The 26,276-nt window shown below is 42.2% G+C and overlaps 1 protein-coding gene across 1 annotated transcript in view; it reads right to left on the bottom strand.

The window, feature by feature from the left end:
* Positions 1–25,139, bottom strand: part of CRYBG1 (crystallin beta-gamma domain containing 1) — a 153,005-nt gene extending 127,866 nt beyond the window's left edge. Inside the window, exon 1 of the mRNA XM_077812884.1 lies at positions 24,850–25,139. Within this exon, the coding sequence (XP_077669010.1) occupies positions 24,850–25,139 (290 nt within the window). The remainder of the gene's footprint in view (positions 1–24,849) is intronic.
* Between the last annotated feature and the right edge of the window lie 1,137 nt (positions 25,140–26,276).

The raw sequence follows: 26,276 nt of genomic DNA, 5'->3' as shown, positions 1-26,276 counted from the left end.
CGGCAGCTCTTTTATCTCTGTCAGAGAGGTTTTCCACAAGACCTCTCCGGGCTGCTGGTCTTCTACCAGGACCTCCTCCGGATCTGGAAACTATTTTCAACAACCAGGTCCATGGCAGTCACCGTGGGAGCAGATCTCCTCACGGAACCCCTGCTACACAACCCCCAGCTCCATGCGCAGGCGGCGGAGTCCCGCTCGATGCGCCACAGAGTTTGGTCCTAGCAGAAGTCACGAGAGTCGGAGACCTCCTGGACTACGACCGGGGAGACTGGCTGGATCCCCTGACGCTCGCTTGGCGCATGGGGTTCTCCAGACCTCATACCCCCCGGTGCATACTTCAGGAGGTGAAGGCCGCCTTGATGCCCACCGCTCGGGCTTATCTCAACCGAGCCCTGTGTGAGGGCGCACCCCGCCCACCCTCTACCCCAGGCCCGCCGGACCTTTCAATTGGGCCCCTACCCCGTATATCTCAACAAACCCCGCACCCTTTCACTGCGAGCTGGCTGCATGAACTGCAGCTGGTCAGCTTCCAAATCGTGCCACAGAAATATCTATACACACTCACACTTCACACCCTTTACGCCCCCACCCTGGTGTCCCGCCCCGATACAAAGTGGCGGGACCTCCTGCCACCTTTGGAGGGTGAGCAACCCTGGTGGGCCAGCCGGTATTCCACCTTGGTCCCGAGGCCCGTTGGGGACATTAGTTGGCGGCTCCTTCCCGGAGCTGTGAGCACGGGCGTGTTTTTGACACGGTTCACCCCCATCCCAGATACTTGCCCTTTTTGCAACGTGAGGGAAACCCTGGCGCATGTATATTTAGAGTGTGCCAGGCTGCAGCCCCTTTTTTGGCTCCTCACGAATATTTTATTACGCTTTTGGCTACACTTTTCCCCTCACCTTTTTATCTACACACTCCCCATCCGTGGTCCCACAAAATCGCGAGATCTCCTGGTTAACCTCCTCCTAGCCCTAGCTAAAACAGCCATTTATAAAACCAGAGGGGGAGGTTGGCTAATGAAGTGTCCTGCGATTGTAGGGCCGTTTTCCAATCCTCAGTACATTCACGTATCCGGGCGGAGTTCCTCTGGGCGGCATCCACCGACTCCCTTGACACCTTCGAGGAGCGGTGGGTGACGTCTGAGGTTCTCTGCTCGGTGACCCCGTCCAGTTCCCTCCATCTGACCTTTTGATTGAGGGGAAGAGCGAGACCCCAGCCCCAGCCGTTGCCGCTGTGGATACCATCATCACTGTCACCTAGGAGGGGTCCTATCACACGTGGGTGTACGTCCCCCCCCACCCCTAAACCGCCACCCCACAGCCATGCCCATCTTGTCAGGCACTCTCAGGAGAGGAATAATCGGTGACACTGGGCGTGGCACTAGTTAACTCGAGGGGGTGGAAGACCATGAGCGTCCAGGAAGCCCCCCCGCTCTAGGCCACCAGGTAACTCAGGAGGGTGGAAGACCACGAGTGTCGAGGAAGCCCCCCGGCTCTGGGCCCAGGCTAGCCTGAACACTTCTCCCTCCTGAAGGCTGCTCTGTTATACCTTGTGTTTGCTTTTGTTTTGTTGCATAGTTTTGCTTTATCCTTTTTGGTGATTCTTTGTAAGTGTTAACACAAATAAAATTTTTTTGCTTCAAAAAAAAAAAAAAAAAAAAGTTACTCTCCTATAGCCATCTGGCCCGACCCTGTCACACTACATACAGAGTGATGTATTTTTTTTTGTTCTAAATTCATTGGTGTTCAGTTTAATTGAGTGATCTGGATTTCACATTAAGGATTCTGTTTAGATTGTAAATATATTCAAACAATATTATTGGACAAGGTTAAAGAGGAGGGTCTGATCAATTTCCATCATACCTGTAACAGTGTCGTCTGCCTCCCAAGTGACCCCCCCCAAAGCTCTGCAGTGCACTCTCTCAGTTTCCCTTCTTTAGGGCTCCTCAAACTTCACACACAGGCTTCTCTGTGTTCAGACATGACTCATAATAATAGCACCAAACAGAACTTTCCAGGAGCAGTTAGAGACTTTCTGAAATCACTTTAAGACACAAAAATGCTCTTTTAGAGAGGAAAGCACTTGGTTTATTAACACCACAATTCAAAACAAAACTGGAAATCTCAAAATAGAATCTACAAAATTCAATTCAATTGCCTGCTTTTAGCAGGGCACTCCCAGCCTTTCCTAACTGGAGTATTCTTTTCTTCTCCCTTGAAATCTGCTCTTGGCAGCTCCTCCCAGGCTACTGTCCTGCCTGGCACTTCCAACCCTGCCTAGCTAGAGCATTCTCTCAGGCCTAAACCCTTCACCCTTTCCTGCTCACTAGGACTTTTCTGCAGTCTCTGCTACAGCTTCCTACTCCATTTCCTGTTCCCCTCTACCTCTTTATAGAGACCAGCTGACCTCTATCAGGGCCTATGGTGATAATTCTGACTATTTCATGAGATCTAACACTTTTCTCCTTTCAGAGTTAAAGATGTCTTGGTTTTCTCCACCTCCTATGAAAGTATCGTCAGACTCTACCCACCAGGGTTCATCTTCAGGCCTTTCAATTTTATCTACACCTTAAGTGAGACAATCAAAAGTGAGTATAGCACTCCAGATGATGCGAGCTCATGGACTGTCTACTAGAATTCCAAACCGAAATCAAAATAGCATTTGAGTCACTGGGAGCTGTGTCATTGACTTAGGTGGGGCCAGGATTTCACCACAAGTATTTTGTTCACAGACGATTCCTTAAGTTCAGAGGCCTATTGTGTATTAAAGTAGTATAGACTTTTTCAACTAAGGTACATTAAATGTGAAGAAATGCAGTTAATTTCTTGTGCCATCATGCTGCCCCATATTCTTTCACTGTATTTAAATCCATCTAGACTTTATCACAATCCTACATGGCTTTCACATAGTGAATCAACTTATTCTCATCAGCATACAATGAATTTAGAGTCCACTTCCTCCTGCAAAATCATTAATAAAATATAGAACACTGGTCCCAATACTGGGCCTTAGCAAGAACCCAATATTCATCTTTTTCCAGTCTGAAAGACAGCTATATTCACAATTGGGATGGTGCCAAATTGGCGTGGCCATACTGAATGAATGGTGAGAACATGGCTTGACATGACTGAACTGCAAAAGAGGATTCTAGGAGCAAAATCCTTCTCTTAGCATCAGGCAGAGGTGAAGCTGACTGGCTCCATACTGCGTGTATGATCAATACTGATCTTTGGGTCAGCAAATATGTCCACTTGAAAACAAACATGTGTAGAACATCCTGAGTGGAGCATGGGCTGACCGGGGCATCTCGACCCTGTTGAAGGACATCACCCAAGGTGCTGAAGTGAATGATTGATAAGGGAGTGAATGCGGGGTAATGTTCAGTTGGCACAGCTCTGCAGTCTCCTCCTAAAGTATTAATTAGGTAAAAATTAGTAGCCACATGCTGACTGGGCATGCTTTGAAGACATGTGACTCCTTTGAAGAAAAAAAAAGTATAAAAATCAAGCAAATTAAATTACTGTTGGGAATTCGTTAACTGACACTTGAAGACACTGCTAGACAGAGTAGCCAAAACCCCGTTCCGTGGGCTCGAGTAGGACTGTGACCAGAGAGGTTTCCAGGCAGCCAAGGCCTTGCCTCGAGGGAATCCAAGACAGACCAGAGGGCTGAGGAGACCAGACCTGCAGAGAAGTTGTCATCCATAGAATTGGTAACCACCGTCTGTTTGCCAAGCAGGAACTGTGTGAGGCTAGCACAGGGCCTGTTTCTGTATATTTGTGAAAGAGAGGCTCACTAAGAGGAATGTATAGCTCTAACGTGTAACATAGGAGTTATGTGTTTAATGTAACCCTTTACTGCTTGTGTAATTCCTTCTCAAACAAACCGCAGCATATGCAAGTTAATTACTGTGGACCTTTTTCGTTGGTATGACAATAATCTGCTCCTCTGGGAACCATCAAAGATCAATTCAGGGGTAGTAGCCCCCTAGTGCCAACATTTGGTAGCAGAGGACGGTTACTGTTGTGTCCCAGAAAAAAAGACTGTCTTTAAACTGCATCAAACTGTTTTATGAACTGGTGGACTTTGAAGAGCTTGGTATCCTGAATCAATGGTGTTAACCAACTAAATTAAATAATGTTCTGAATCAGTTTTGACTTATATTAATTTTAGCTCGGAGGCCAAATTTAGTTACAGTACGCAAACAGGGAAATATACCGGTGAGCAGAGTTATATTGGTCATTCCTGTAGTCGATGATGTTTTGCAGGTCGAACCGGTGGACGAGGGGGACGCCCCAAATCCTCTGGGTGTGGTTGATGAGTGTTTGTTAAGACAGGTATTTAAAAGCGTGGGGTCTGATCCATCTCGGACTGATGCAGTCCCCACACTGCATGAGAAAGTTCTGGACAACTTGCGTTGAGCTACCAAAAGGGTTACATTCCTGAGAAAGCCCAAATAGAAGCACATGTCATCTGTGCTATGTATTGTGCTGTAGATAAGCTTGTAAAGGAATTAGATGTTGTGCAAGAAGGTTCGGAACAGGAATTGGAAAAGCTAAAATTGCAGAATGAAAGCCTGAAACATACTTGCAAACGCTGTAGCACAAAATGTAACCAAGGCTCAGCAGATAACAGCTTTAACCCATACATGTCCGAAAAGACTAACTATACAGGTGGAAGATGAAGAGGAGCCCCTTCCAGGGTAGCCCAGGCAGTAGTGATAGCAAAAATGCCTCAGCCTTCATGGCAAATATGAGAGGCAGTAAATTGTCCTCCGACTGAAACTAAAAAACAGGCACTGGCTAAACAAATGGACTCTTTGACAAAGAGCCATTAAAGATCCATTCAGGGGTAGTAGCCTCCTAGTGCCAACATTCACCATTAGTTAGCCAGATTTTGACACCCCCTAAGACTTCACTCCCAAGTGTCAGTAAACAGAATAAAGCAAAAGAGAAACTCTTCAAGAGCCTCAGAGCTCACAGTCTAAAAATTTCATGGGAAGTAGAGGTAACCAAGGAATTTGGAACAATTCAGGCCAGTGATGACAGGTGAGAGTTACAGAGTCAGACAACACTGTTTATACCTCAACATCTGCTGAACTAGCTTTTAGTGCACAACAAGACTTTGCTTCTTATTTCAAGGTTATTTTATTAATAGTCTTATCAGTGAGTTTATCAGAAGCTTTTTTAAAATCCAAAGGGGAAATTTTAATTTATAGCTGGGTGTCCAGAACATGAAATAAAGTTCAAGGATTTGAAGCAGATATTGACATCAGTAGTAATACTGTAATTATATGAGTCAATGAAAGAGAGCAAGATTCTACAGAGGCTTCAAAAGCAGGGTTGTAAGCTATATAGCTACAGAGACATGGAAAAAATGGCTGACTGCAAAGTATGTTACAAAAGCTATGACAATGGCAACAAAAACATATTTGCACATTGAAAACTATGCTAGGCCCTGTATGTTGGGGTACAAAGCTTAAAGTGACAACCACTAATTGCTATGTACAAAAAAACGGAGAACCACCATCACGGTGATAACTTTGAAAGTGCAAAAGGAAATACACAAAGATCCTAGAGCTCCAGTCAAGTCATTACCTAGTAATTGCAAACAAGCTGTTTGGAGCAGACGCTTCATCACATGTCATCTAAACATATGACGTAGAAGCAGCAGTAACAGTACATGTAAACATGATAAAAATGTCATGTACCGCATCACTAAGTAAAAACGGTAAAAAGAGAAACATCTAAGATCAAAATACAAATAATATAAGCTATAAGTAAGTAATCCTCTCCAACCTATATGTTCTATATTATTTACGTGTGCGCACGCATGTGTGTATATACATACACACACACACACACACACACGCGCTCACTCTTCCACCAATATCCATCTGTGACCACACTTCTTTTTGAATTAGTCATTCCAAGTTGTGCCGTTCATATATTCTACCATTTTATTTCTCATCACTCAGAAAACTATTTTTGTACATTCATACGTGTGTGTGTGTGTGTGTGTGTATATATATATATATACACACACACACAAGTGATTTTGGGAATACTAACAGTGTATGAATGTACAAAAATAGTTTTCTGAGTGATGAGAAATAAAATGGTAGAATATATGAACGGCACAACTTGGAATGACTAATTCAAAAAGAAGTGTGGTCACAGATGGATATTGGTGGAAGAGTGAGCATGTGTGGAATCTGCCTTACATTTAGAGTTTCACAGCAGAAAGAACATATGATACCTTAAACAACCTACAGTTCCATGGGAAAAGTCAGAATTGATTTTTATCCTCAGAAAGCAATGAGCATTTGATTATAATTAAGGCTGCGAGTCAGTCACGGATTCCGTGACTTCTGCAGCGGCTGGTGCTGGCCCAGGAGTTGCCAGCACTGGGCAGCCCCTGGGCCAGCAGCAGCAGTTGGGGTGTGTGGGAGGGGGATCAGGGCTAGGGGCAGGGGTTGGGGGGGTGCCTACCTGGGGTGGAGGATCCTCCTGCAGCTCCTAGGTGGCGGAGAGGTGGTGGGGGCCTCCACGCCGTGCATTGCCCGTGCCTGCAGGCCCCACCCCCACAGCTCCCACTGGCTGTGGTTCCCGGCCAATGGGAGCTGCAGCCGCCAGCAGTTGTGGTGGGAGCAGCAGAAGAGCCCCAGCCCTGGCCCCTGCCTCCGCCGCCTAGGAACTGCGGGGATGTGGAGTCAGGTAGGGAGCCCTGCCAACCCTCCCTCCCCCAGTACCAGTGGAGGTTCCGAGTCACCTCGACCCCCACCCCCAGCACCCGCAGTGCCCCCGGACCACCCGCCTAGAGTGCCCCCGCCCAACTTTTAGTCACGGTAGGTATTTTTAGTAAAAATCATGGACAGGTCACGGGCCCGTGAATTTTTGTTTATGGCCCATGACCTGACCATGACTTTTACTAAAAATACCCATGATTAAAATGTAGCCTTAATTATAATCAACTATTTGAGCAACTTTCCAGAGGTAATGACAGTTAAACGTACCACAGCTTCAACTGTGGTCAGGCACGTTAACTACATGTCTGTAAGTCATGGAATTCTAAAGTACCATAGTAATGAACATTACACCACAGTTCAGTGAAAATCATTGTAGAACTTCTGCATAACATACCTATTCTTACTTAGTTACAGATATGAGATATACCAAAGGTTGACAAATAACTCTGATGGGCAGCAGGTATAATAGGCCTGGGGAGACTAAGCCTTTCCTAAGCCAAGTCCTGGCCCCACCCATTCTGCAACCTCTCCCCCATGCTGGTGCCCAAGCCAGCGGGAACCCTGTTCCGCTGAAAGCTGGTGGCCCGGTGCTGGGGCTGACACTGAGGCCAGCCAGCAACCTGGCACTGGCGGTGGCCCGGCGCTGGGGGCGGCCTGACAGTGCAGTGCTGGTGCCAGCCAGGGGCGGTTTGGTTGGGGCTCTTCTGGCTATGGGGGTGGGGAGGGCAGGGAAGGCAGGCACTTGGGGCTCTGGTGGATGGGAGGGGCGGGTGTTCAGGGCTCCCTCCAGTGTCCAGGGGCAGGGCCTTGAGTCCAAGGGGTGGGGCCACATGGCTAGCATCCCCAAATGGGGGCACACGCGCTCCCCATGGAAGACAGATTAGACAAGTCAAGAGAGACACCACTTTTACCGCCGTTAAAAAAAACAAAGAATGTTAGAGTTTCACAAGATAGTCACTGGCCACAAAAATTACAATGATTGAAGAAATGTCATCTCATTCATATTTAGTGAACACCAAAGTAGGAAACAAACATCTGGTAGAGGTACCCAAGAACACAACTGTGGAAGAAAATGAGCAGCTAGCCAAGAAGACTGATTTTAGAACTGATACACCAGGGGAAAAAAACAAATTTTATGTACTGATCTTGTTTCAGACTACATGGAAGAGACTAAACAGACTATTAAAGACCTTACAATAGATAACTCCTGAACTAGTAAAAACAAAAAGCAAAAAAAACCAACCCTATTGATATTATAAAAGAACACTTTCTTATAGCTTATATTATTATAAAAATGCTGCTATGTTCACTGTATTTGCTAGAACTTGCTAGAATTTGGGGGGGGGGAATTAAAGCGAGGTGTGCCACAAAAAGTTAAGCATTGTCAGGGAATTTAAAGTTGCCACACATCCTGTAGGGTGCTTCCTGTTCATTCAGACTCTCTCACACAGAGAGAGGCACCAGCTGCAGAAACTAAGGTAGAGAATACAGCCAGGCTACGTCACAGCAGCAGCAGCACTATGTTTCCTTTAACTAAAATAATCACAAAACCTGCTTTAGCCATCAGTAAAATACTACAGTTTGAGCACTGTGCCATTGCTGTTATCGCCAGTATAATCCCATTGGTTCAATTACTAATGGTATATTTCTCTAGTGCAGACAACTTTGAAACTCCAATAACCCATCTAGGTTCTGATACATTGTAACATAGTATCTGAGCACAAAAGCATACTCAAAAGTATAAATTCACTTTAAAAATGTGATTATGACAAAATTCACTTATAATGTATTCAAGCCTGATGTTGGGCCCTTGTCATACTGTATTAATAATTTCATTTCACATTGATAAAGGCAGTATACTACAGTTGGAGTTACTTTATTGTTTTGTTTATAAAGATAAAGCCTAGTTATGTCACGATGTTTACTATTCCTTAAGTGATATATAGGAGAATGCTCTATTTTTATAGGATAAAGATGTGGCATCTGAGTAGACTTTATCCCAACAAGGATAGCTGTACTGTAAAGTAAATACAGCACCCCTCCTATTTTTCATAGGAGAGGAAGTTTCTTGTTACTAGCAGTGGAATAATTCTTAAGGGCTATACATTTGTCATGCAGCTTTAGCACGCGCGTGCACACACGCACACACACACACACACACACACACACACACACACACACGTTGTTCAGGGTGAGAACTCTTATTTGTTTTGACTCATACTAAACACTTCCTATACTAAATAATGAACAAACTGGAGTCTCTGGCACTAACAAATACTTATTTAAGGTAACAAGGTTTAACAAGGAGCAGCCAAATGACTAAACAAAAAACTGACATCTAGGTTCCAAATTAAATTTCTATTTTAAATTACATTAATTGTACAGAGGCAGCTAGGAATCTCCCTACCCCCTTTCGTCTATTCCATTCCTAACGAACTGAAGTAAAAACAGCACCTCTGTCCCAGAGAGTTTGGTCCAATAGGAAGTTTAGCTAATTTAAAATCCACAAGAGCCTGCATGAAAAGCTGCCCTTCTCTCACTCTCATTGAAGAAAACCACTCCTGCTCAGGATCCATAGTGCTGCTTTCTGGTTGTTCCAAAAGGAAGATACCATACATTTCTTATTTATAACTTGTTTGCTTAATTGCTGAGTCAGCACATTGAACATCAATTGGAAACAACAATAAGGCTGACCAATTTTAACAGTTCCTCTGCACAGTTCTCACCCCTGCTGTGAAATCATATATACATTAACCTTCTCTCCTGGTCTCCAGCAAAGCATACATATTTCTCAAGTGGACAGAGTGCAATGTTGACTTTCAAGCAGGTCAGTTTGCATTCCACTTTTCTCAAAGTCATAAACACAAGGCACAAGACAGGCCAAACAATGAGACTGACACACTGAGGGAGTAATTTGAATATTACAATGCCCTATTATTTTTCCTAGGAAAGTAAAAATCCATAAAAACCAAAACATGAGGCATACAATAGGATTATTTTCTATATACCTCTGATCCACACTATAAATAATAATTAAATCCACCTGATAATCTATAGGGATTTTGTTGTTGTGTTTTTTAATCAGATTTCTGGTGGTAGCTTTCATTTTCTTAAAACATTACTAGACATGGGCCCAAATATGGGATATGTTGAGTGTCTCATTGAAGGTGCTGAGCATTCCCAATCCCCCATGTATGAAACAGGAACTGTAACATTCACCACGTTAGAGTATTAGGCCAATAAGCAGGAACTACATGGCTTATTTCACATGAACAGATTTGTCATCAGTAAGTAACTGGCTTATCAACTGCATTGTCTATAAAAGTATTTCTGCTTTTGGGAGTTTAATATAGCTTTGAACCTCTTGCCCTCCTCCTGACTCTCCCCCTCCCCCACACCTAGTATCATACATATCTTTTTAAATTATACAAAGATGACAAAACCTGATAAATGTTTTGTTTTTAATTAGCCACCATTTTAACTAAAATGTGCTTACTTAGAGCTTGGCTTGTGAAAGATGCTAGATTAACAGCCCTGAAGACCAAAATCATTGTTATTAAATATTACTTGTATTACAATAGTATGTAGAGGCCTCAGTCAAAACTGGGGCTCCACTGTGGTACACATTCTGCATACACAGAGTAAGAGACAGTCCCCGGCCTGAGGAGCTTACAGTTTAAATAGACCAGACAGACAAAAGGTTGCAGGAAGGAAGTATTATTACCCACAATTAACAGAGGACAGAGAAAATTGTTTTCCATAGAATAAGCTACTGGATCCATGCCCAAATCTTGGGGATCCCATGACAGTAACTGGATAGCTGGGCATGTTGAACTTCCATGGAAAGTAACAATAAGGCTGACTAGTTTTAACAGTTTCACTGTACAATTCTCACCTCTGCTATGTAATAAATATAAACAAGCTCTTGGTCTCCAGTAGAGCTCACAAATATTCTTTGAGTGGATATTGACTTTCAAGCAGAGAATTTCCATTTGCCTTCCAGTTTTTTTGTTTGAGCTTCTGCACTTAACTATGGAAGGGTCACAAACAAGATACATAGTAGCCATTTTGTCAAAGGCAGCCTAAAACAATTATGTCATCAAAAAAAAATCCTTAACAATTTGCTGGAACACAACCAGTGATTTAGGGTGGACCATAAAAACAAGGCCTCCACTTCTAAAATAGAGGTGGCCATATAACGTATGCACTGATAATATTTTAATTATACTTCCTGTGTACTAAAGATCATTCTATTTGGGCTCATGAAATACATACTATACTGTTCCAACATTCCATGCATATGTGCTGTTTCGTGTATTACAGGTTATTCATTAAATGACTCAGTGAAGGTGTAAAATAACCCCTCAGCACTGGTGATTACTGTGTTTCTCTTTAGCATCAGTGGGATGCCCACTATGAAATCCCAAATAGCAACAGCAAGGACATTAAAACAGTGGAAAACCAATATGCCACCAAAGGCTGCTCCATAGGAAAATACACCCTGCAGGGAAGCTAGAATAGAGAAAGTTAGACCATCCTTAGAGACTCCAAACGCTTCAGATGATGGGCAAAAATGGCTCTTGATGACAAGCATTACAGAACTCATATTGTCCTTCTTGATTCTGACTACAAATTCATAGACCCCCAAGGCTAGAAGAAACCACTAAGATCATGTATAACCTCAGATCATGTATAACCTCTTGTATACAAAGGCCATAAAGTTTTTCCCAGAAACTGAATTAAAGCATACCTTTCAGAAAGATATCTAATTTTGTCTCCGACTCCAAGTGATGAGTCCACCAGTGTTCACTCTAATTCTTCCCACCCATGTGCAGAATGAATTTTGTTATGTGCACCAATATGGAGGTGATGTGTGACTGAAGCCCCAGGGCTGAGAGGTTCAGTGTGTTGGAGAGGTCTCAGGGCTGGGGCAGAGGGTTGGGGTGCAAGGGAGTGAGGGCTCTGGGGTGGGGTCAGAGATGAGGGTTTTGGGGTGCAGTGGGGCTCCCCAGGGCTATGGTGGGGAGAGAGGACTCCCCTCTCCCCACAGAAGCACCTGGGGTTGGTGGGGGAAGAGGCGCCTCTCCCCCGGCCGTGGCAAGGCTGGGCTGGGGCCAGGGGAAGGGTGCCTGTTCTCCCGCCGTGGCAGATTTGGGGCTGGGGAAGGTTGGGGAGGGGTGCCTGTGGTCCGGCAGGTCCAGGGATGCCTGTCCCCCAGCCCTGGCAGGTTTTCCACCTCAGTTGATGCTGAAAACAAGAGACTTTGCAGTACTCCGAAGAGAGATACTGAGTCTAAAGATAATGATGCTGCATCTGACACAACCAGGTTGAGGGAATGGCAGCCACAACACAAGAAGAAAGCTCCCTCCAGCAAAGGAAAAATTCACAAGCAGAACAAAAGATAATCTAACATGCCTTGCCTGGCTTTTACTTACAATTTTTGTAATATGAGAGACTTTTAGGATGGTTTATAGGAGAAGGAGTTTTCTGACCTGATGCTTATCTGCTCCCAAGAACACACGCAACAAAGCCTTCCCCCCAAGATTCGAAAGTATCTTCTTTCCCCATTGGTCCTTTTGGTCAGGTGCCAACCAGGTTATTTGAGCTTCTTAACCCCTTACAGGTAAGGAGGAATTCTAGGCTACTCTTAGCTGTATGGTTATGACATTTGCCAGAAAGGTCAATCAATTCATTTTGAATTGTTTTGCTACACTGATGGTCCATAGCTTCTTTATGAAGCACTCAATGTAGGTGCTCACACATGACATCGTCATATTTCCCAAGGAGCTCCACCAAACTGAGGAAATTATCGTTATGTTCAGGCAACAATTTATCCAATGAGCCCAAGAAAGCCCAATTATTCTTTGCAAGGAACAGGGTAATTGAGAACAGATGCTCAAGCACATTCCTCCAATGCTGGGTTTCTACATTAATAATGTTTTGTTTTTTCTGAGTCTATGCATTTAGTCAGCTGGAGTCTGGACTCGACCTCCATCCATTTGGAGTTGACTGTAAAATGGCCGGGTAACTTTTCATGTTGCTTTAGAGCATTAGCTAAGTTATGCCAGTAATTGTACATGGAAAGCGCAAGCAACGATTTGGCATACTTGTCAAATATTTTGCAACAAAAACAGAGCACTTTGTCTGTTGATTTTGAGTAAACTAGCCAATGCTGATTCAGTTTCTCACCATTCTTGAGCACTCTTTTGCAGTATGACTTTGAGAAGTGTCACTTCTGTTCATTTACTGGAAACGTTATATCCTCAGTTTTGCCCAGACAGTTCAAAATTGTACAATTGATATCAGTAGAGTTTAGGATTGCCAGCCATAAAGCAGGATCTGACATATCGATTTGTGGTGTGCAATTTTTCCCATTGCTGGTTCCGTCATTATGTGAGGTTGAATCTTCTTTATTGTTTCTCTCCTTTTCATGTGAGCCACATTCTTGTTTATCATCACTCTCCTTTATGCCACCAGGAAAACTGGACTATTCTCCATCACTTTCCTCACATTTCCATTCCTTATCTTCAGGTAAATCTGCTAATTCCTTAGTAATAGAACTTCCACCATTTACACTTCACTCCTTAATTTCTTCTGCACAGGGATGATCACTACTGCCTAAAACCTGGTCTATGTTGTTCTGTTTCAGATATTTTTCCATCAAATTTGCCCGTGGCTGCAAACTAGATTGCAACTGAGCTTCTCACTTCCTATACTGAGCTCCTGAAGGTTTCTTCAGGGGCATCTTTTATTTTCTATAGGGGAAAACAGATAGACTTTTGCTCTCCATAATACTATGTTCTGCAGTCTGAGAAAGTCATCAATCATAATGTCTTAAGCATGGCAAAAGTAACAGTATTTCTTTTATATTGTTGTATTGACAGGGATTTGATAGATATCTCTGGCATCTCATTATGTACAAGAACATAAGAATGGCCATACTGGGTCAGACCAAAGGTCCATCAGGCCCAGTTTTCTGTCCTCTGACAGTGGCCAGTGGCAGGTGCCATAAAGGGAATGAACAGACAGGTTATCATCAAGTGATCCATGCCCTGTCCCCAATCCCAGCTTCTGGCAAACAGAGGCTAGGGATACTATTCCTGCCCATCCTGGCTAATAGCCATTGATGGAGCTATCTTCCATGAATCTATCTAGCTCCCTTTTGAACCCTGTTATAGTATTGGCTTCACAACACCCTCTGGCAAGGAGTTCCAGAAGTTGACAGTGCGTTGCATGAAAAAATACTTTCTTGTGTTTGTTTTAAACCTGCCACCTATTAATTTCATTTGTTGGCCCCTTGTTCTTGTATTATGAGAAGGAGTAAACAACACTTCCTTATTTACTTTTTCTATACCACTCATGGATTTTTTAGACCTCTGTCATATCCCCCTCTTAGTCGCCTCTTTGCCAAACTGAAAAGTCCCAGTCTTATTAATCTCTCCTCATATGGAAGCCATTCTATACCCCTAATAATTTTTGTTGCCCTTTTCTGAATTTTCCAATTCCAATATATCTTTTTTGAGATGGGGAGACCACATCTTGATGATTCCTAACATTCTGTTCACTTTTCTGACAGCCGCTGCACATTGAGTGGATGATTTCAGAGAACTATCCACAATGACTCCAAGATCTTTCTTGAGTGGTAACAGGTAATTTAGACCCCATAATTGTATATGTATAGTTAGGATTATGTTTTCCAATATGTCCTCTATTATTCATTACTTACAATCTTCAAGTCTTAAAATTTAAGTCCACTTTCATAATTACACAATAAAATAAGGTTCACAGTATCACAGCTGGGCTCTCACTTCAGTTCATTCTTATATCTCACTGACTGACTGGTGATGCCCTGCCCCTTATTTACCCACAAGGACATGACTGACAACATTCTAGGAGGTTCAAGAAAATGTAGTTCTCAAAGTCTGGAAGGTTCCATGAGATTCTACAAAGGTCCAGAACACTCTAGGAGCTTAGTGAAAAATGAATCTACATACAGAATACCTAAAACATTTTACTTCAAACATTCTATTTTCCCTTTTGTCGCTAACAACAAAAACAGCATCCTGAGCCCAGCACTCTCCAAGTCCAGGAACCCAGGCAGTTGCCCGGGTCACTTGCCCCTAAATCCAGTCTTTGAGAAGGGTAGAGGGAGACTGGTTCTGGAGTCTGGCAGGAAGGAAGGAAATGTGAGTGTGGGAGTGACTAAAGGCTATGTGTGTGAAGGTGGCACTTGGTTGTGTGAATTGTAATTAAATGCTACGATACAGTCTTTAATTACAATTTACCAGGGGGCCACATTAAGGTTGCCCAGGAACCTTAAATCTGGTAATTCTTACCTTCTGAGTGCTTGACTTTAGCAACATTAATAATGTTCTTTTAATGTAGTTTCCTCTGTGTAACATTAGTATAACTTGTGTGCTTTCTCCTTTATCAAGTAATATGTGCAGATGAAGGGAGTTGGACTCTAATCCAAGTCACCAATTCAGAGCAAAGTATTTTCATCTTACTTACCAAATGGGCCCTTTGGAACAGTACATAAAAAAGAAGCAACAAATTATTACTTTAAAATCAGAAAGTTCACACACACGTTTGCCAAAACCATAGATTGCAAGAAAACCTGTAAGAATATTCAATATATTCTTGTACAGAGCCATAGTTCTCAAACATGAAACAGAAAAGGAGCCTGCTTATTCAGGTAGCAGTCTATCTTAGCTGAAGAACATTTGGATTAAAAGAGCATGTTAACTGTTGCTCGGTAAGAACAGAATAAGCATAAAATGTTTCTGGGCTCTGATGTTATGCCTACTGACAAACTGTTTTCCGCTTGTTTTTTTCCTTGTAAAAAAGACAACTTAACTCAAATGTAACACATCTAATATCTGCTTCAGCCTCATGACAGCTAAAGTTCTGAACAGTCAGGCGCATTAGATAGAGCTGGTAACACAGCCCATATAAGGTTGCAAGACTCTTTCCATTATTAGACTTATCCCCTTAAGTTTCTTATAATTTTGCCAAAATGTAACCATTTAGTCTGAGAATTTCCATGCCAGATGTTTGCATCAGGCTGATATTTAAGAGTAACGGTATAACCATTTTCAAGAATGTTAGGGGAAAATATGCTGGTTTGCCCATGTTAAAAAAATTATTGCTGCTGTTTCTTTAACAATTTCTAGAGCCCCCAGGCTTTGCAAACAGGGACTTGCAATTGGAATGGGGTGATGGTAGGGGTGAAAGGATTTTACCATCCTTGTGAATATTTGTTCAAATTTACTTAAATTATGAGCATGAGTATAGACAACTGAGGGCTTCAGGAGAGCATTAGGCCCCCAAAAACTTAGGGATTACATTAATAAATAAAGGAAATAATGAGTTTGGAACAGAAGTTTATCACACTTTATTAAAAGTAGACAAATTTAATCACGGTACAAAACTACTCAATGAAATGATATTCAACAGCTATTATGTTATTTTATTTACTTCAGCCCTCCACATAAAAAAAAAGTTGTCTACACACCTGATGAGCCACTGAAAAAAAAATCACAGCTGACACATGCTCAGTAAAGGCACTTTTTAGAGTTTGGCAGCTAATTTCCCTGGAGATTCCATCAGCACTAAGCTTGCTCTAGCCAGAGTTATAAGGACTGAGCAGGACTTTCTTTTCAATTGCTCTTCCTGGCTGCCAGGTGCTGCTGTGGCACTAGGCACAGGGATTAAGATCAGGGAGGTTCTCTCTGGTGTTTTCATTGTCCTCCCTGCTTGCACCAAGGAGTGCAGAGGGAGAGGGGGTGTAAGAACCCAAGAATGGGAGCAGAGAAGGGGAGAGGAAGATAGGAGCAGAGAAGGGGAGAGGAAGATAAGACAGAGGAGCAGAAGGGAAGGGAGGGCATTGGCTGGACAGTGATCAGGGAATGGGTAGATATTCAATATTTATTTTTAACTTTAGCGTTCAATGTGTGGCTCTAAAATAAACCATCCACACCCTGCACTGAATATAGACTTATTAATTTCTTTGTGGGCTTTTTTTATGGTGCTTTCACCACAGTATCTTAGTTCTTTACAGACATTAATTAAAATCAATCAATCTTCACCACACCCTGGTGAGTTGAGGCGATATTACTATCCCCATTTTACAGATGGGGAACCAAATCACAGAGTTTAAAGCCAAAATTGTTAATTGTCCACTAATTTTGGGTGCCCAATCTGAGAATCCAAGGACCAGATTTTACAGAGTACTCAGTATTTTATAGCACTTTATATGCTGAGAACTGAGCTCCCATTAACCTGAGTTATATTCGCGAGTGCTTAGTATTTGGCAAATCAGACCATGTGTGCCTCAGTTTGGGTGCCAAGAAAATGAGGAACACACAGGGGCCACCAATAAAAACTATGGTTTATATGATATGTCCAGCATCATACAGGAACTCTGTGGCAGAGACCAGGGTAGAGTCCAGTTCTCCAGGATTGCAGTCAATTACAAGACCATCATTTCTCTGCCTGCAGTTCTTTGCCTCATTCATCACACACCTTCCAGCTTCTCCAACAAATGAAGCAGAGGTCCAATAGACAACAGCCTCTTTCAATACACAACCATGATTCATTCCTGGAGCACAGTCCCATCCTCTGCACTGAATGAAGCATGGATCCAGTGGAAAAAAAAATAGTATGGGATCATGTAATTCAAGGCTGTATCATAATGCACATGCACAAGGGGGCCAAATTAAGGTTGTACGGGCAATCTTAATTCTACAGATTCTCTCTAAGTCATATTCAAAGAGATATGGACGATTCCTATGTATGTGAATGGCAAAGTCCATTCACTAGGTTTCATTTTTTGACATCAAGAGCACAGTTTTAAGTGATAATTTACATATATTTTAGAAAAAACAATGTATATACCATAATTTGATATTTTTGAACTAAAGAATTCTGAAGATACAGAATTTGGGAGTGAGATCCTGTTCCCACTTTACTAAAACAAAAGGCAAAACTTCCATTGATTTTAAAGGCAGCAGATCATTAATTATTAGAAGTACTATTTGGTAAAGTTCAAAAATAAATACAAACATAAATGCCAATTTTAATTAAATAATATAAGTGAAAAGTATCATGCTCTACTTCACATTGGTCTAGTTGGAGCCACTGCATAACCTAACCCTAGTACAAATGAGGCATAGAAGCCTCTATACAAGGCAACTCTGCCCATGTCACCCTCAACCTGTGAAAGGTTACTGCAGGCTTTCAGGGCCCAGACATTCTTACATAAGTCTTTCATAAGAGGGTACATTTCACCCTCTATGAATTCAGTGCAATTATTATTCTATGAACAGCACTGAGGACTTGTTCCAGCTTGCCACTTACCTTCGTATCTTTCTACGGAGACATACGTTTAAAAAGCATTCATGCTTCATTCACAAAGTGACCATGTCACACTATACTTGAGAAAAAACCTTAAGTACAGTATTTGATTCTTGAGGTATAACTTGACATTTTATCAGAATTTGTTTTTCTTTACTTTATAGAGCAATACTAGTAGTATATTTTTATTCCTAAAGCACTTTGCTTATTTATGGCATGATTCAGGATAGTTTATTATGTATTTTTTTATTCCCAAGTATAATTTTGCAAAGTGAATGTAACTAGTAACACCTTTAGACATTTCAGCCTGATCTTGCTAACAAAGCACATGCATAACTTTGTGCATGTGAGTAGTTCCATTGACTGCAACTGGATAACTCACAATGTAAAGTTGCACACACAGTTAAGTGTTTGCAGAATTGGGGTCATATTTTGCTATAGTTAGCTTAATGCAGTTAAGAGCATTACAGTTCAGTAAAATTGTTCTTAGTAAAATAGCCAAAGTCTCATATTATTAAAAATTCTTGTTTAAGATAAGGGTAAAAGTCAGCTAGTAACAAGCCTCAATTAATCTATCAACAAAATGCTATATAATATACAGACCTTGAAGTATGGTTCCCACAGTTCTCCTCATACAGAAGTTAAAGCAAAGAATAGAAAAAAAGAAGTCAAAGAAATTAGATATGGAGAACTATTATATCTCCATACAATATATTGCTGAGTTGTTGTTCCTGTCTGGGATAAAGTATATTCCATAATCTAAAAGTTTCCTGATATTTGACCTAAGTTTTCCTTTACTAAATTTCATGCCACTATATACCTTAATTAACTGTTTTTCTCTCTGTCAAGCCACTGTGGGATGACCTCTTCATAGCTATGGACAGATGCCACTCTGCCTGCAAGAATTCACCATCTAGATGAAGACCAGCTGGATCAAGCTTAATTTAGATAAAAATGGAAGTAGTTGACCAGAAGGGCAAACAATCAGAGGCTGCTCAGATATCTGCCCTGAAATTGTCATGACACTTAAATCTCTGATTATTATTATAAGTTATTGTTCCTTGAAACTAGGGATGTAACAGTAGTAACAACTCCAATTTGGCAGATGATTACATCCATTCCATTTGGCCAAGACCCTTGCTGCTATAATCTGGGCATTTGCTGGCTCATAACTGTACTATTATAACTCTTCAGATGAAATTTAATGTTGATAAATGCAAAGTAATGCACATTGGAAAGCATAATCCCAACTATACAGATAAAATGATGGGGACTAAATTAGTTGTTAGCATTCAAGAAAGAGATCTTGGAGTCATTGTGGATAGTTCTCTGAAAACATCCACTCAATGTGCTGCGGCAGTCAAAAAAGTGACCAGAATGCTGGGAATAATTAAGAAAGGGATAGATAAGACAGAAAATATCATGTTGCCTCTATATAAACCTCTGGTACTCCCACATCTTGAATACTGTGTGCAGATGTGGTCGCCACATCTCAAAAAAGATATATTGGAACTGCAAAAGGTTCAGAAAAGGACAACAAAAATTATTAGGGGTACGGAACGGCTTCTGCATGAGGAGAGATTAATAAAACTGGGATTTTTCAGCTTGGAAAAGAGACGGCTAAGGGGAGATATGATTAAGGTCTATAAAACATGACTGGTGTAGAGAAAGTAGATAAGGAAGTGTTGTTTACTACTTCTCATAACACAAGAACTAGGGGGCACCAAATGCTATTAATAGGCAGCAGGTTTAAAACAAACTAAAGGAAGTATTTTTTCACACAACACACGGTCAACCTATGGAACTCCTTGCCAGAGGATGTTGTGAAGGCCAAGACTAAAACAGAGTTTAAAAAAGAACTAGATAAATTCATGGAGGATAGGTCCATCAATGGCTATTAGCCAGGATGACAAGCATGGTGTCCCTAGCCTCTGTTTGCCAGAAGCTGGGAATGAGTGACAGGGGATGGATCACTTGATGATTACCTGTTCTGTTCATTCCCTCTGGGGCACCTGGCACTGGCCACTGTCAGAAGACAGGATACTGGGCTTATAGATTCATAGATATTCAGGTCAGAAGGGACCATTATGATCATCTAGTCTGACCTCCTGCACAATGCAGGCCACAGAATCTCACCCACCCACTCCTGCGATAAACCTCTTACCTATCTCTGAGCTATTGAAGTCCTCAAATCATGGTTTAAGACTTCAAGGAGCAGAAAATCCTCCAGCAAGTGACCCATGCCCCATGCTACAGAGGAAGGTGAAAAACCTCCAGGGCCTCTTCCAATCTGCCCTGGAGGAAAATTCCTTCCCGACCCTAAATATGGCAATCAGCTGAACCCTGAGTATATGGGCAAGATTCACCAGCCGGATACCCAGGAAAGAATTCTCTGTAGTAACTCAGATCTCACCCCATCTAACATCCCATTGATGGACCTTTGGTCTGACCCAGTAGGGCCATTCTTATGTTCTTATCTACTGCTGACAATCAGGACCAGACAAAAAACTTCAGAAAGTACAGTGTCTGTAGGCCCATTTATCAGCGTTATCAAACAATCACAACACCAAGGCTACAGGATTCCCATTGGCTCCCTGTCTACTTTTGAGTCCATATTAAGGTCCTGGTCCTGATTATTAAAGTCTTCAGTGTGTTGGGATCAGTCTTCCCTGGAAACCACTCCTTCAATTGAGACCCAGAGGGACTGCTAAACAGAGTGGGAAATACGTAGCATTTTTTGAGAGGTGGAGAGCAGATGTTCTCAGTAAAGGGGCCCTCTCTGTGGAACTCCCTACATAGTGAGAGCTGATTTAGCCCACGCCCAACCATCTTCAGATTTGATTGCAAAACTCACCTTTTTGCGCTGTCACTTCTTCAGTAACAGAAACTAAAGAACATCAGAGAAGAGAAAGAGGGTTCAGGCAGCCAAACTCAAAGAGAGAAATGGAGGGTACCTTAGGAATTCAGTGTTATGCTACTATAAATTTCTATATTCCAGCACCTGGATGCTAAAAAGATGGATGCCTTGCAGCTACCCGCGCAAAGCTTTTTTTATGATCATATCCTTCAGATATGCAAACGCAAACTTTTGCGGACAATTCTATCTGCCTCCCCATATCATCGTTCAGCAAAGAAACACAAAATACATAAGTGTTAATTATTCCAAATAAAGTTTCTTTTAAATTGCGGAAGCTTGAAGCATGACAGAAGTAATGCACATTGAGAATGTATTTTCGAATTAGCATCTGCCCCATGAACAGTGAATCATTAGACCAATTGCTATACTAGCCTGTATTATCAGTCTAGATTGATTAGTTGCGTTTTCCAATTATAGTTAATATAGATTAAGGAAAATTCATTTTTGTCATTATTTCTAGATATAACTGTCTGTCACAGTATAGATATTTCTGTTATCCTCTGCACCAACCAGTTTCAGAGATGGAATTCTATAATCACCTCTCTAAAAATATGCCTATTTTTGCCATCCAATGTTCAAGAGTTGGCAACCCTATCATCCTTCCTTGGGTAGGTATCCTTCACACTTGCGGTAATCCCAACTAGTATATCTTAGTATAGCCTGGTTTGCTAACATTTCCATTCTTCTTCATACACATAAGAATTTATTGTTCTCTAGCATTTTTTCCATTCCAATTTCTTCTGAACTGGTACTATCTGACCCAGCTGTGTTACGTATCCACTTCTATAGCTGTCGTCTCCTTACCAGAGATAACAAGAGTCACTGTTGTGAAGATAGTCCAGGGAAGAATTGATCAGGCTTTTCTAAGTTAATCTTAAAAGTCCAATAGTAAAGGAAGTACGAGGCCAAGACAATGCTGAGGCACAATATTCTGCAGTAGCAGCCTCAATTTTAAAGAAATCCAGATTTTTAAAAATCTTTTAGTCCAGTTTGGCAGCTGCTACACAGGATAGACAATCTCTTAGTAAGAAACAATGACAGCTAACCAAAAATCATCAAAAAACAAAACTATTTTTCCATATCCTGACTGTGCGCAACTATAACATGCCCCACAACTGCCACTCAGCTACTTATTTTTTAAAACTAGATTTAAATGCAAACTTCCCATGCTCATTTTGAATAGGTACCTTTGAACATCAAGCCTTCACATTTGTAATTAATTGAGTGAACATCTGTCCCATAACAAAATGTGACTGTTTGTTAAGCACTTCAAATTTTAAAAATGAGCTCTATTTAACATATACATTAATTTAGGTTATAAAGTCTTCTTTTGGCCTACTGTGGATACACTTTTCATGGCTAGCCAATGAATTTAATAAGAATCAGGTGCTTGCACAAAATATATTGAAAAGCAATGTTCAAACTGAAACAGATTGTACAATACTCCTTTGAGAAAACATAATTTTGAGTGGCATAGCCTAAAATTTACAACAATTTCCTTGCTCCATTTCCACACACACACCCCCCCACACACACACACTTTTTTTGGTGATGATACAAAACTACAGGTTAATGGGACAAATATTTAGATTCTTCTAAGAAGGCCAGTTTTATTCAGGAAGTGATGCAGACATAAACATGTATATTTGTCTTAAAAGATGTTTTCAAATATCCTTCCTAGTAGCTTTGCTATAACTAGGGGCTTAATCTGTCCCACAATGCAGTCAATAGAAAAATGACTTGCCCTAGGAACAGAAAACAAAAAGCTGTGCTTGTGTGATGTTTATAAACCTGTCATTTTCAAGGTCTAGTAATTAGTGGGGTTTGTTCATACTTTGTCATTACCAAGTATCATACACATTATGCACGCAAAACTCCCACTGACATTGTCAGGTGTATGAAATTGGGACCTGTTACAGTGTTTCTACTTTTTAATCTCATCTATTTATTTTCTTTGGGCTTTGTATTCGTACCCATGAACCTATTACCTGAAAACCTCCCATAGCAAGGGACCTTCAGTACTTCACTGAGTCTTTGACTCTTACCAAGGTTATAAAAAGCTGTATTTGGGATTCTGCCTTTTGGGGGCAGGAAGGAAGTAGATTATGTGTTGTTGTAAGTGTCCTCATCAATGAACTTCAAGTTGAATTTGGCTGTCAAACAGTATTATGAAACATTTTCTATTTCAATCAATCATTCTACAAGGGGCTTTTTACTATTTGTACAAAAATATATGAAAAATATTTAAAGTTGTTCCATATACACATTCAAATGCAAACAGCAGTAGTCAACATTTTTAATGGGTACACTTGACTACCCTTAATTTTGTAAAAATATTATATACACCCAAAGACATATTCCTCCCATATATGAACATTTCTCAGGTGTTAAATATAGATAATTGAGAAATGTATATTTTACTTTGGACACTTTTGAATCCACTAACACTAACACTACTGATTCCCAACTGCCTAGGACTTTGCTGTTCATATGAGTCCAGGTCTGAAATGTATTGTCTGGAACACTCACCCAAATTTGCTGTAACCAACCATGAATTCATTAAATATATAAAGGGCCTGTTTTTCAATTACCCTACAGCTCCAGCAGCATAAAGGGGCTGCAAGTGATGCCAAGGAAGATCTCCATTATAAAAGAGGTGTGCCAGGAAACGAAGGGAGAGCATGGTTGGAATATACTGCACTCTGACTAGGACGGCAGCCCTCTGAGAGCTTTTGCAGCCCTGAGGTTTGCTCCAACTTATACTGGGGGCTGAAAATATGGGGAAATGCCATGGAAAAAAGTTTTAAAGCCCCTTTTTCTTCCTTCCCCATTTCTGTGCTGAGCCTAGGAGTGGAGAAAGAACATGGACCAAGTCAATGACTATTAGGGCAGCTCCTGAAAATACATCATGTGCATTTTATGAACTCCTTTTTACCCAGGAAGTTTCTTTCTGCCTCAGGCATAGGGTGACTGCTACTTCTGCGCATTAATACATTTATTGATTTACACACAAAACATGTTGACACTATCAGTCCTTGCTTCTATTCAAAGGATTATTGAAAGTAAGCAACTATATTTCAGCTAAACATTCTCTTCTAGAAACAAAAAGCTTAAAATTGTATGTGACTTGATGAATTGTGTTCTGGGTTTCAACACGAATCAGCTCCAAGGAAAGCCAGCTGTATTTGTAAATGTGAATACTGTGCAACTAAATGCTCTACCCTCACCTGTAAACAGCCTTTTGAGACTACAACACCCACTTAAGTAATTCCCCAATAATTTGGCTGAAATGTGTCTAGTCCATTTGCTGTGGGAACTACCTCGATTCCCAGCTCAAAGTAAGCACATGAACATCTCAGACATGTGCGTTTCAGGTACACGTACACACCCTCCAATCAATCAGGAGGGGGACCAAAACTGGACTGAACTTCACAACGGTAGAGTCTTGCTTGACCAAACTAGCAGTGGTTCATACCTGGTCCTGGCTGAGAATGGTAAATGGGTCCTGTTTTCGCTCATCTCTAATTCCCTCAAAGGTTCAAGGATATGAAGCCTGTATGCGGCGAATCACTTCCATCCGTGGGACCGGACGGCTAGAGAGGTAAGGGGGGGCTCCAACGCCAGCCTCTCCCCCCGTGCCAGTCTCTGGGCTGGAGGCGGCACCGTACCCGATTTGGGGTCGCTGGTGGACAGGGGACTGGCTGCGCTCCGGGGAAGGGGGCGGCTGCCCAGGGAGGAGCCCGGCAGGTTTCGGAGAGGGGAGCTGCTGCCGGGAATGGGCGGCAGGTGAGGGAGGCAGAGCGGGACGCGAGGTGAGCGGGGTTATTACCTGGTTGTGGAGGTCCCGGGATCCGGGGTGGCGCAGAGGGCTGAAGGGGGAGACGAGGCCATGCCGCCCCCTTCTCCCAGGTGCTGCCTCTTCTTCGGGCGCCAGTGGCTGAACGCCGAGCACTTCTTGGGTTCCCGCTCCGGGGGGCTGCAGCTGCTGCTGCTCCCGCTCCCGACCTGCCGCCGGTCCCGCCTCGTGGACGGCGTCTCCGCGCCCATCTCCGGCTCCGAGTCCTCAGACTCGCTGCAGTGGAAGAGCTTCCCGAACCGCTTGCGCCCCCCCTTCTCCATGCCGAGCGCTGCCAGCGAATGAGGGGGCTGTAGCCAGAGCCCGGTGCCTTAACGTAGACAGCGGGAGCCGCAGCACCTCCTGGGGACCAGCCGTGGGCTGCCCCAGGACCTCCTACCTTCACCTAGCAGCAGCTGATGCTGCAAACCCCTCCCTCTTCTCCCAGTCACGGGGGTTCCCAACTTTCCCGCGGAGCGAGCTGCAACGATTTCCCGAGTTGTTTTTTTAATTGTTTGTTCCCTCTTCCCTCATCTCAAACCATCACCGACAACCCCTCCCCACCGAGAAAGCAGCACAGGAGTAGGGCCACCGTCTATTGCACAGGAAGGGAGAGGTTTGCATTACCCATGTCCAGGGTGCAAATTATACATCATCATGTTGTTTTCTGCTGAGCCCGTTTGCCCAGGGCCCTGTGTCACTCGCTTATGCAATGCTTGCTCAGTCAACGTGCTCCTCCATTGCAGGCACGCGGTGCATTTCTTCCACCCAAGAAAGAGATTTGGCTCTACAGTAGGAGGAAAGTATTGAAGATAGCAAATAAGACTTCCACATCATTTGTCTCCTTTGAGATTCATTTATGATCTAATACATTAGACAATGCTTCAGCCTGATGGGAACTATACTGTCCAATAGCATAGCTTTTTAACATTGGCCAAAATTTTTGAAGTCACATGGCCTAAATATAACTGTCTGCACCCAAATGTTAAGTGGCCTGATTTTCAAGTTCTGATTTGTGGGTACTCAGCACTTTTGAAAATGAAACTACTTATATTCTGGTGCCTAAATATGGAGTTAGGGCCCTAATTTTAGTTGGAAAATTTTGGTCATTTTCTTTTAGAAAAAAATTAATATCATTAGATACCATGCTGACTAGGGAAAGCACAGATATTAGTTATTTATTAACATTAAAATTATGTTCAGGTTGCATATTGACAGTCTTGACATTTATATTCATGAACAAAGTCAGTCTAGATTTTATCTAAACCAATTTAGTTTTGGAATATTTATATTTAATTAATTTCAAAGAAAGAGCATGCAACAAATAGATCCCATTCTCAAACCTCATTGCACCACAACTCTTCCGAGAACAAAAATGACTACATGACCCCAAGAGGGAGGACCAAAGCCTGAGACCACCT

This window comes from Eretmochelys imbricata, chromosome 3, assembly GCF_965152235.1.
Source record: "Eretmochelys imbricata isolate rEreImb1 chromosome 3, rEreImb1.hap1, whole genome shotgun sequence".
Classification (NCBI taxonomy): domain Eukaryota; kingdom Metazoa; phylum Chordata; order Testudines; family Cheloniidae; genus Eretmochelys; species Eretmochelys imbricata.
This window is presented reverse-complemented; position numbering and strand designations above follow the sequence as displayed.